At 40.2% G+C, this 11819-nt stretch overlaps 1 protein-coding gene across 2 annotated transcripts; it reads right to left on the bottom strand.

The window, feature by feature from the left end:
- Window positions 1–725: 725 nt before the first annotated feature.
- Window positions 726–9923, bottom strand: Idi1 (isopentenyl-diphosphate delta isomerase 1). 2 transcript variants are annotated; one of them, XM_027405074.2, is made up of 5 exons: window positions 9600–9923; window positions 7299–7477; window positions 6178–6270; window positions 5651–5781; window positions 726–2787 (listed from the first exon to the last, which is right to left on the bottom strand). In XM_027405074.2, the coding sequence occupies exons 1-5, from the start codon at window positions 9734–9736 to the stop codon at window positions 2470–2472; spliced, it is 858 nt and encodes a 285-aa protein (XP_027260875.1). In that variant the 5' UTR covers window positions 9737–9923; the 3' UTR covers window positions 726–2469. The 2 variants fall into 2 exon arrangements, with proteins under 2 accessions (XP_027260875.1, XP_027260876.1); XM_027405075.2 differs by lacking the exon at window positions 9600–9923 and adding an exon at window positions 8927–9006.
- Window positions 9924–11819: the final 1896 nt, after the last annotated feature.

The following is an 11819-nucleotide window of genomic DNA, read 5'->3' as shown; positions in this document are numbered from 1 at the left end:
GAAAGCTGCTTGTCAGCATATACAAGTATAATATGCTCAAATTCACTCTGTAAAACATACATCCTTAAGGTTAAAACAAAACAAAAATCTTAAAAAATACAAATAGCTTATCTTTGTAAGGAATTCAGGATACTCCATCCCATAAGGGCTCTATTCCTTGCCCCTGGTAAGGGTCCAACAGATGGGACTGATCCAACTGAGTGAATCCCATAGTACCAGTATCTCCAAAGGAATAAAGACGAACTTTCACTAAGACTCATTCTAGGCATGTCCTGATGTGTCTCTTCCATTCAGAAAGCCACTGTTCCCTTTCCCATCCAGTAGGGTCACAATAAACAACTAAAAACCTTAACTATCCTTAAAAACTAACACAGCTAAGTTATAGTCCTAATGATCAGAGGTTGCTATATTTTGGGAGAGGGATATAATTCCTTACTTTGAAAGATGTTGGTGCCAAGGAGTTTATTGGGTCCATTCTAGCAATACAGTAATATTTAACACATGCTTGCCCTTATAGAGTCCCAGGTTGTAGTCTAAGACCACCGTTCAGAGTGATAGCCACTAGCTATATAAAGCTACTGAGAAACTAATTATATGTAGTCAGGCCCTAATTTATAGGAAATAACACTAGAACTATTTTAGTACATTTAAGGCATACAACATTTATCATGCTTAAGATAAAATACACAGACTAACCTATTATATCCAGATATTAACAAACCAGACAGTATTAAAATAGTTTATTTTTAATTTTCAATAAATACTTGCTACATAGTTGTATCTTCGAAGATAAATAAATAAACTTTTGAGTTATCAAGAAATTAACAAAATTTACAAAATTTTTATAAGAAAAAATTATTCATTACACAGCATTTAAGTCTAAAGCTGTCTTAAGATCTCAAATTTGACACACCTGTAGCAAGTTTTAAAAAGTTCATCAATCAAGACACAATCTCAATATATGCCTAATCTATAACATCAAAATCTCCTTATAATATATGCCTATTCATCACACTCATCCTAAACTTTCTCACTGCTATTCCCTTGTGTTTCCACCTCTAAAGTAAGCCCTGACTACAGAACAGTGAGTGGTTCTCAACTAGAGGTATCTCTGCCCCTATTGGACACTTGGTATCATGCATTAAAATTCTGGTTGTTGCTGGGTATGGTAGTCCGTTCCTTTAATCCTAGCACTTGGAAGACAGAAGCAGGTAGATCCTGAGTTCCAGGGCTAGACTAGTCTACAGAGTGAGTTCAAGAAGAGCCAGGGCTACACAGAGAAACCCTGCCTCAAAACCCAACCCACCCCCCATTTTTTGGTGGTGGTTGTCTTAGCAAAGGGGCGCTAAATGATACTGAGTGTACAGGGTGCAGAGATTCTACTTAAACATCCAACCCAGGTCAGACCCTACAAGATTATCCAGGCCCAGGACTGGTAGTGCTAAAAGTTTTCCCAACTCTTGTAACTTCCCAACTCACTCTCACCTTATGACTAACATCTCTTCCACTATAATTATGAACAGATTTTGCTAAGTGGTAAATAACTATTTAAAAGAGTTAACCAGTTACCATTACCACTAAAAGTAACAGTTAAGTAGTAAAACAATCTTAGAATGGTTAAAGCACAAAATCAACGAAAAATGACAAAAATTAGCATATAGAACTGCCCTTTCAAATCTGTGGGCCAAGCACCCAAAGGTTCAAACCAACTGCATATTAATATTTGATCTGTACTGAATATGAACTTTTACTTACCACAAAGCACAGTATAATAATCATTTATGTTAGCATTTACACTGTGTTCAGTGCTACAAGCAATCCAGCATGAAAGATGTGCATAGGTCAAATACAATCTTGTACAAGACTTGAGCATCCAGAGTTCTGGTTATGAAGTGGGTCCTGAAGCATAAGGGATGATTAGATACCACGTACTCTCCCTTGGACCTACCTGTTAACTGTTATTGCTATAATTATTTTAAGGACTAGGGAATCAACAACCCATGACCTCATGCCTACAAGGCAATCATGGTACCACTGAGCGTATCCCCAGCCTTGACCATTTAATCTATTACTGCTGTTTTGAAGCAGCTAAGCAGTCTCTTTTACTCATTTTTCTGGCGTATATAAAATTTAATGGTATAAAGAACACTTGGCAAATAGCAAAGTATTCTGAAGATGTTTGTCAAAATGTAAAAAAATGAAGAGCCCTACTCACTTCTTCAATCTTGTCACAGTCATGTATTTGGACAGGTTAAATTAAGTTTTATTTGTGGTATAATTTTGCAATAACCTCTTCATAAATGTCTTTTACAAATATCAGTGCATATATACTATAAAACTTTTAAGTTTTTCTCAAACGAATTCTGGTTGTAAAATACCTATGTATCATACAAGGGAGCACAGTTCAAAAGAAAACAACAAAACATTCTAACTAGGTAGAAAAATCTTCAATTCATACACACATTCACATCACATTCTGTGTATTTTCTCGTGGTCAACAAACTGACTCAAATGGTTTAAGTTATCCCACCATTTAAAGAGAAAAGTGTCTACAATAATTTTAAACCACGGAGTTAATTTAACTTCACCACTGGCTGCTTTCTTCACAAGTTCTTTGAGTTCTTCCTTTGATACATAGCAATAGCTTTTAATCTCATTGGGATCCGGATTCAAGGTTACGTTCTTCTTCAGAAACAAAATATAATCAATTTCATGTTCACCCCAGATACCATCAGATTGGGCCTTGTAGTAAATTCGTGTTAGATAATGCATTTCATTTGGATCAACCTACAACATAGAAAGAAAGCTCAATTAATAATACTACCAAAGAGGTCAGGCATAGTGGTGCATGCCTTTAGTCCCAGTACTCAGGAGGCAGAGGTAGGTGGTTCTCTGAGGTCAGTCTGATCTACACAGCAAGTGTCAAGCTAGCCAGGGATATACAGTGAGACACTGTTTCAAAAAAATGAAAGAAAAGAAAAACTGACTAATGACAAAAGATAATCTTAAATCAACCCATTTCAAGAGTATCTTGTTTTCTTTTTCTTAAATAATTTATTTAATTTTATGTGCATTGGTGTGAGGGTGTCAGTTTTCCTGGAACTGAGTTACAGACAGATGTAAGCTGCTATGTGTGCTGGGAATTGAAACTGGGTCCTCTGGAAGAGCTGCCATTCAAGATATTGTTAGAGGGCTAGAAAGATGGTTCAGCCGTTAAAAGCACTGACTGCTCTTCCAGAGGACCCATGTTTAATGCTCAACACCAACATGGCAGTTTATAACCCTCTGTAACTCCAGTTCCAGGAGATCAGCTGCCCCTTCTGATCTCCCAGTGCACCAAAGCGGTGTACAGACATACACCCGGGCAAAAAACACTCATACACAAAAAATTAATTTAAAAAACAAGATATGTGGGGCTGGCCAGGCGTTGGTGCACGCCTTTAATCCCAGCACTCAGGAGGCAGAGGCAGGTGGATCTTTTCCAGTTCGAGGCCAGCCTGGTCTCCAGAGCGAGTGCCAGGATAGGCTCCAAAGCTACACAGAGAAACCCTGTCTCAAAAAACCAACAAAACAAAACAAAACAAAAAACAAAAAAAACAAAAACAAACAAACAAACAAACAAACAAACAAACAAACAACAACAACTACAAAAAAAAACATGTGGGGCTGGAGAGATGGCATAGTGGTTAAGAGCACTGACTGTTCTTCCAGAGGTCCTGAGTTCAATTCTCAGCAACCACACAACCACCTTGAATGAGATCTGGTGTCCTCTGCTGGCATGCAGGCAGAAGACTGTATAGACTGTATACATAATAAATAAAATCTAAAAAAAATCTCAGTCCTAGTTTTGGTCAATATTGATATAGCAGTCTATATGATGGCTATTATAATTGATCAAATCAGAGATGGATGCTACCTTGTGGGCATCCTTAGGAATATGAACCACAAATCTGAGTGAATTGAAATAACCTTTCCCTTCCTTGGAATTGTTCCCTTAAAAAAATATGTATTTATTTATCTTTGAGGCAAGGTCTCCCCAAGTAGCACTGGCTAGCTTGGAGCTCACTATGTGGATAAGTGTGGCCTGAAACTCAGAGAATCAGCTACCTCAGCCTGCTCAGTGAGGGCTTGCCAAGCATGGGTGAAGAGCTTCGTTCCATCCTCAGCACCACAAAAACTAGGCATGATGGTGCATACTTGTTTTCTCAGCATCAGGAAACTAAAGGCAGACGGATCATCAAGGTCATCTTCAGCTACACGAGATCCATTACATCTCAGAAAGAGGGAGGCTGGAGACATAGCTCAGCGGTAAGAGTACTGTTACATTCTTCCACAGGACTCAAGTTTGAGTCCTAGCACCAACATGGCAGCTAACAACCAGAACCAGCCTTAACTCTAGTTCCAAGGGACTCAACTCCCTCTTTTGGCCTCCTCCTGCACTGACACACATAGCACACAATCATACATGTAGGGAAAACACAGTCATAAAATAAAAATAGGTATTAATTTTTTTTAAAGGCTGGAGAGATGGTTCAGCAGTTAAGAGTACCACCTACTTTGCAGAAGACCCAGGGTCACTTCTAGTACACATATGGTGGCTCACAGCCATTTGCTACTCCAGTTCCTGGGGATCTAACAACCTCTTTCTGGTCTCTTTGGGAACCAGGCATAAATGTGGTGCACATAAATGTAGGCAAATCATAAAATAAAAAGTTTTTTTTTTTTTTAGGAGAAGAAACAAAAATTTGGCTGGGTTTGGAATGCATGGCAATAATCCCAGCATTTAGGAGGCAAAACAAGCATATTGTTTATTGGAAACCAGTATAAGCTATATATCAAGACAACGTCTCAAAAAAACCAAAACAAGGGGCTGGAGAGATGGCTCAGTGGTTAAGAGCCCTGGCTGCTTTTCCAGAGGTCCTGAGTTCAATTCCCAGCACTCACATGGTTGCTCACAACCATCTATAATGAGATCTGATGCCCTCTTCTGGCCTGTAGGCATAGAACTGTATACATAATAAATAAATAAATCTTAAAAAAAAAAATGTAGGTAATACCGGCCCCTGTGGTAACACTGGCAATGGACATCAACATAGATGTCAGTTGTGGCAGGACCATAGACCCAGACATGGCCAACAGCAGCAGCTTGAGCCCAGATGTTACAACATGGCCCTAGACCTCTCAGATCAGCATGGGGTCAGCAGCAGTAGGGTCCTGGACTCCAACATGGCTCCAGGTAGCAGCTCAGACCGGAGCAGTCACAAAACATTCGATGGTAACAAGAGCCATGGACCTCAATACATAACCTGACTGCAGTAGGGCCAGGGACCCACAAATTGCTCCCCCCACCCCCCAAAAAAAGTAGGTAGTATTCCTTATTGAAGGGCTAACTCTGTAAATCATGAAGTTATAAAGCACAGACCATGTACTATTGTAATCACAGCAATTGGGAGACCGAGGCAGGAGAATCAAGATTTTAAGGTCAGCTTGGGCTATATAGTGAAACTCTGTCTCAAAACAAAATTCTTGGGATGTACAAAACTCTGGGTTCCACTCAAAGCACTGCTTAAAATTTCCTTCTGGTTATTAGTCAATACCTTAGCATCTTGATTGAGATTTAGGTCGTAGGCTATCTAATAAGACTGATTACCTCTTCTAAGGGTATTCCCAATTCAGCTTTTAAGCGCCTCTGTGCAGCTCGTTTTACACCAATGGCATCATTTTCTTCAAGCTCTCCTGGATTACTTAATGGATGACTACAGCAACTATTGGTGAAACAACCTGGAAAATATTAATATGAACAAAAATGAACTTTTCTTCAAATCAGGTCTGAAAGATCTAAGAAAAGTTTTATAAGGAATCAGATAAACAGAGTTTTAAGTCAGTTATAATGGACTCTCAGTATTTTTTTCTAAAAGACAGTTACAGATGGTCTACAAAGAGAGTTCCAGGACAGCCAGGGCTGTTACAAAGAGAAATAGAACAAAACCAAACCAAGAAGATCAAAACAGAGATAACTCAGATATTAAGGTTATACTCATTGGATAAGCTTATTTAATGTAAAATATAAATGAAGCAATTTACCCAGCTATTCCTTTTGGACCTTGGCTCCAAGAAGTTCAATCAGATTTAATATAGTTCCCAGTAGAATCTATGTTGTGCATTAAGCATACTAACCTGGAAAGGTAATTTTAGCATCTGATCTCTGCTGTAACAGGAGCTTATTTTCAGTATTAAACAAGAAGACACTAAAAGCTCGATGTAATAATCCTAAAAGCAAAATAAGTATGATTGGTCAGAAAATGCCAGTTATTTGTCCAGATTTTCCCCTTGCAATTAAGAATATGACTAGCAACTTGCTGACAGTTCTGCTATTTTCTGGTCTTCTAACAGGAATTTCTGTATGGCTATTATGGAAAATAATTCCAGCAAAACCAACAAGACTCAGTCACCAAGGAAAAGAAATGGCAGTGTCGACAGCTTTGAGGCAGGCCAAATGTTCTTTTAGGAATAGTTAACCCAGGTCATTTAGTCTCCTGTTTTGGTGTGTGTGTGTGTGTGTGTGTGTGTGTGTGTGTGTGTGTGTGTGTGTGTGTGTGTGTGTGTGTGTGTGTGTGTGTGTGTGCAGGTTCATGTTTCCCTTCAATAACTACTTCTATCTATAATTTCCTGTTTTGTGTGTGTGTGTGTGTGTGTGTGTATGTATGTATGTGTGTGTGTGTGTGTGTGTGTGTGTGTGTGTGTATGTATGTATGTATGTATGTATGTATGTATGTATGTATGTGTGCAGGTTCATGTTTCCCTTCAATAACTATTTCTATCTATAGTTTTCAGAAAGACAGGCTTGAGTACTATGTTAATAGTCTGTTCCTTCTTTATGAGCCCAGAATAATTCTGAAGCAGCTTAGTAAAATACACAAAGTAGAAAGAAATATTACAGGAGCTCTTTTTGCCATTTCTCTGGGAAGGCAGGTCACTTCTCTCTCTCCATCTCTCTCCCTCTCCTCCCTTCCCCCAATAAACTATGCATATAATGAAAAAAAAAAAGAAATATTACAGAAGAGTAGCAAGGTAGATTTTACTACTACACTGTTTAACTGGAATGAAACGTAAAATACCATTAAGAAATGGATCTCTCAGCACTTAGGAGGCAGACTTCTGCAGAGTAGCCAGCCTGAGCTACAAAGTGAGACTCTCCCAATCCCCAAAAGTCATTCCTTTTATCCCATTATTTTTCACAGCTAAGTGGAAATGGCTAGACAAATCTCCTTTTATCAAAGAATATTTTAAAACAGTACCTTTGTCAATGTTTTCATTCAGGTGACAATTTTTCTTGGTGTCAGCCCCGATTTTATTGTCATTTTCATCAATAAGAATACACATCTCTGCCAGAAGTTGAACCTGTTGTTCATCGAGATGGCTGGTATTTATTTCAGGCATCGTGACAGGATGTCTGGTCTGACCTAGAACACTAACACTGAGAAAGGCCATCATATTAGAGTTTTCGAAATGGCATACAAATGTAGTAGAGAAGCACATCTAGACTTGAACTGAGGAACTAGTTCAGTGATTAAGCTTATAATTATGCCTACTGTTCCCATCTGCAGCCTCACCACTTCACTCCCTTTGGGCTTCTTCAAGGATGCCGCTGGCCACTCAACCCTAAACTTGACCATCATTTCTCCTGTACACAATCACAACTAGCATTTTATAACAGTTACTCTAAAAGGGCCACTCAATGTTCTATTCAAATTATTTTGCTGATACCTCTTGTAGCATTGGGAAGTCAACTCTTCTCCCTTTGTGTATTTTTCTTTATGCATCCTATTTCTCATTAACAGTCTCTGGATTCTTTATTATGTGTTGTCATGGTCATCCTCAGTATTTTTGCCATTCACTTCCTTAGCACAGTTGCTAAAGAATCCCACACACCAATGTTCATTGAAATCCATATGGTGGTGCATGCCTTTAATTACAGCATATAAAAAATGTTCCAGCAAGATTTTATCCAATCAACCTGGGCTCCTAGATAGAAAAGTTTCATGCAACTATTTTGTCAGTTCTTTTAATGAAGATGCAAAAACTTTATTCACTATATTCAAGTGGATGCCTTAGAGCAGTTGCTGGCATTTTTTTAAAGCAACGATTTAGTATAGTGCCAATTCTGCCTTTTAAATGCAAGAATTAGGCAATGCCTAAATTAAACAATGTGAAACTAGGTGCAGCTGTATTCCAATCAGTCTTTAATTTATGGACACTAAAATCTAAACTTCTCTTAATCACCATATCACAAAATGTTTTAGTTTTTCTCCAGAAAAAAAATATTTACAATCCCAACCTTAGTGGACACTTAATTTTCTGAACTCCAATCCCTTAAGTGTAAATTTAGACCACTTTCTGTAATGCTTACACCTTACACATCTTCCCAGCTTTTTTTTAAAAATAATTTTTCCACACAATTTATTTTGAAGATTCTATGTGCTCTGTTGTCAAATATACAGAATCCTGCAGTTGAAACATATCACTGAACGTCTACCTAATATAACTTTCTAAAACTGAGAACAGAATAAACTAATTAGGGGGAAGGGGAATATCGCTAATGACAACGAGGCTAAAATAGTGAATACCAAATAAACAGAAACAAGCTTAATGATTACATGAAAGGATAAGCACTACAAGTAAAAGTGGAGTATATTTCACAGGATATATTTACAACGTACATAGACTAATTTAAAATCCTAAGGTAGATTTCATTCTTGTGGAATTACTAAAGTTTTTAAAATAACATCTTTAACTCATAATGCCACGATATTAAGAATCAAGTTTATGATTACAGGATAAAATGGCATTTTTTTCCCCACCCATTTAAAGGTAAGGTGTGGAAAATACACATCATCTAACTCAAGAAAAAGATATAGAAACTTACAAGAGAGGCATCTCCCTTTCTTTATAAAACCCACGTGAAGCCGGGCGGTAGTGGTGGTGGAGCATGCCTTTAATCCCAGCACTTGGGAGGCAGAGGCAGGCGGATGTCTGTGAGTTCGAGGCCAGCCTGGTCTACAAGAGCGAATTCAAGGACTGGTACCAAAGTTACACAGGGAAACCCTGTCTCAAAAAAAAAAAAAAAAAAAGGAAAAAAAGAAAAAAAAGAAAAACACATGGACATTTCCCAGCTACAACACCGGCAAGTCCTCTCTTAAAGCAGCTTAGGAATCGACCTGTTTATTCTTTATTGATGGATGAAGACAAGTGAGGTGCTCCATACTGGAGCAAACACTACTCAAATCAGTTCTCTTTTTATAACTTAGCTCCCCAAGAGCTATGAACCGCAGCATTTCTCGGACTACTGGACCACTGCTCTGGGCGTTTCCACGGAAAACCCGGTGGATCCCATGCTCTGCCACTGGAATGAAGCCGACCACCCAACCCTTCCCTGGACCACTCCACTCGGCCCAAGGGAATCGATGCCTAGACTGAGGCAACAGTGCAAGGCGGCCCGAACCTCAAAGACCCTCCATGACGAGCCGAGCTACGAAGCCGCGTCACCTCATCCCCATCCTGCCACCCCGCGCGCCATCCCTCACCAAAACCGGTCTTACCAGAGATTCCAACAAGAACTCCTATGAAGTGCTGAGATGCGCCGTATTTCAACGCTCTTCGCACGAAGCCCCGCCTCCAGACCACGCCCCCTAAAGGCATGTCCAATCACTCGCGCCAGCGCTCCTCCGCGCCACATGCTCTCAGCCAATTGCCACTAGCGTAAGCCTGACGTCCTCGGCCGCGCCAGGCTGGCGCGCGGTGGTGCCACCTCCGTAGCACTTTGCTACGGAAAACGGTCTGGAGGCTTCGATAAGTGGCTGCGGATCTAGGCCGCGATCGAGGGTGTTGGCGACTCCCAGTGCACAGTTGGGACCTTCGGCACGCCTCGCTGCCTCGCGAAAGGAAAGCTTTGCTACCGGGAAGGTGTCTTGAGGATGGTGCCACCCAACCGATCGCCAGCCAATGGCACCTTCGACCATGTTCGGGCTCGCCAATCAGGGGCGGCAGGGCCAGGGCGGGGCCCACGACGCTGCTTGTATGTGTGTGTGTGCGTGATGATGTCAGACGCCTTGAGACGGGAGCCCTGGCGAGTGAAGTTTTTTTTTCACAGGAACGCCTTGGGGCACTGCCTGGTGTTCTGCCCTTTAAAATCAGTCCAAGAGGGCGGAATGAAACTCTAATTGGACTTGATAAAAATTAAGCAAAAACAAGGAATCATTGCTAATATGTTAGTTTGGAAGATATACCCTTGCTTTCCCGACATATTACTCCAGAAAGAAAATTCTGTACCTTTGTAAAGTAGCGATAATTTCCAAGGTGATTTGCAGCGCGGACTAAATTGTTCAGCAAAGTTAAATGAAAGTAGGGCAGGTTGGGGAAACCAGCGTTTGGGCTGCATTGATTTGATAATCATTAAACCATCGTGTGAAGCCATTCTTAATAATTTAAGTGAAGCAAGGTTATATGTTAGCAATGTTTCACTACAGGTGATATAAGGTTTGTGTAAATGTTTAAAAATTATGAGATGTGTTGTAATTGGGGAAAAGTTCATGTATTACACCAAATCATTTATTATTTTTTGTAGTGTATTCATTATGTGCTTGCATTTGCTCAGGTACATGATGTCTTCCTCTCTTGTTTTTCTTTTTTCTTTTTAGTTAACATATTAAATATTACAGGCTTATTTATTTTGTGTGTGAGCATACCACAATGCTCTGGACCTCTAAGAGTCATGAGTAACAAGCTCATGACTTCATGCTTGTGGCTGGTGCCTTTACCCACTGACCCATTTCAATAGCCCATCTTATTTTTTGAGAGAGGGTATCTCATTGAATTTGGAGCTTATTGATTTAGCTGAGATTGGCTAGCCAGCAAATCCTCATGCCTCTGTTCCCCAGTTTGGGATTATGGGTTCACGCTGACATGCCTGGCTTTATACATGGGTTCTGGGATTTGAACTCAGTTCTTTATGCTTTCACACTTTACCCAGCCCTCTTCACAGCTGGATGCTGTGGAATTCAATATTCTGAATCTGTTAGCTAAGCAGTGCAGTGTACTTGTTCTCAAACTTGTTGGTCTCTAGATACTCTGGACACAGAGCTGTATGTGACACATTAGTAGGCGAACAGAAGTATTTTTTAGTAGCTTTCCCAGGTGATCACAGTCATTTGTGCAATATATATGTGTACACACATATATATGCAGGTGTGAGTGTGTGTGGAGGTCAGAGATTAATGACAGGTTTTCCTCAAAAAAAAAAAAATGAGGCTCTGTGCTTATGACTTCATGCTTGTGGTTGGTGCCTTTACCCACTGAGCCATTTCAAGACACATTTTGAGATAGTGTCTTTCACTGAACCTGCAGCTGGATTACTGGTTAGATGTTATTGTTTTTGTTTAAAAAGAAGAAAAGGAGAAATGCTGAGATATGAGACATATTGACTATAAGTTTATTATAAGGCCCGGTAGAATGGGGAGACTAAGAAGAGGAACAGGGTAAATGGCTGACCGCCACGGCCGGTCGCCATAGAGAGACAGAGCGGGGAAACAGAGAGAGGGGAACAGAGAGAGGGACAGAGAAACAGAGAGTGTAAAGGGGCAGGGACTTATCTTTTAAAGGGGTCCTCTGCACCTGCGTGCAGACTTAGTTCCCATGGAACCTTGGGCTGACCAGGGCACTGCCTGTTCCACCAGGTGACAGGGGCAGGCCAGCATAATGCCTGAACCTTTCATTGGCTAGCTAGCAAGTTCCAGGGTTCTGCCAATCTTAGCCTCCCCAGT

This window comes from Cricetulus griseus, chromosome 3 (assembly GCF_003668045.3).
Source record: "Cricetulus griseus strain 17A/GY chromosome 3, alternate assembly CriGri-PICRH-1.0, whole genome shotgun sequence".
In the NCBI taxonomy this organism is placed as follows: domain Eukaryota; kingdom Metazoa; phylum Chordata; class Mammalia; order Rodentia; family Cricetidae; genus Cricetulus; species Cricetulus griseus.
The sequence above is the reverse complement of the archived record's forward strand: the minus strand, read 5'-3'. Positions and strand labels throughout refer to the sequence as shown.

Coding starts and splice junctions, on each gene's coding strand:
- Idi1 (XM_027405074.2), bottom strand. CDS start 9,736: ATGTGGCGCGGAGGAGCGCTGGCGCGAGTGATTGGACATGCCTTTAGG. Junction 6,271..7,298: donor GAATGAAAACATTGACAAAG/GTACTGTTTTAA, acceptor TTTTGCTTTTAG/GATTATTACATCGAGCTTTT. Junction 5,782..6,177: donor TGCTAAAATTACCTTTCCAG/GTTAGTATGCTT, acceptor AATATTTTCCAG/GTTGTTTCACCAATAGTTGC.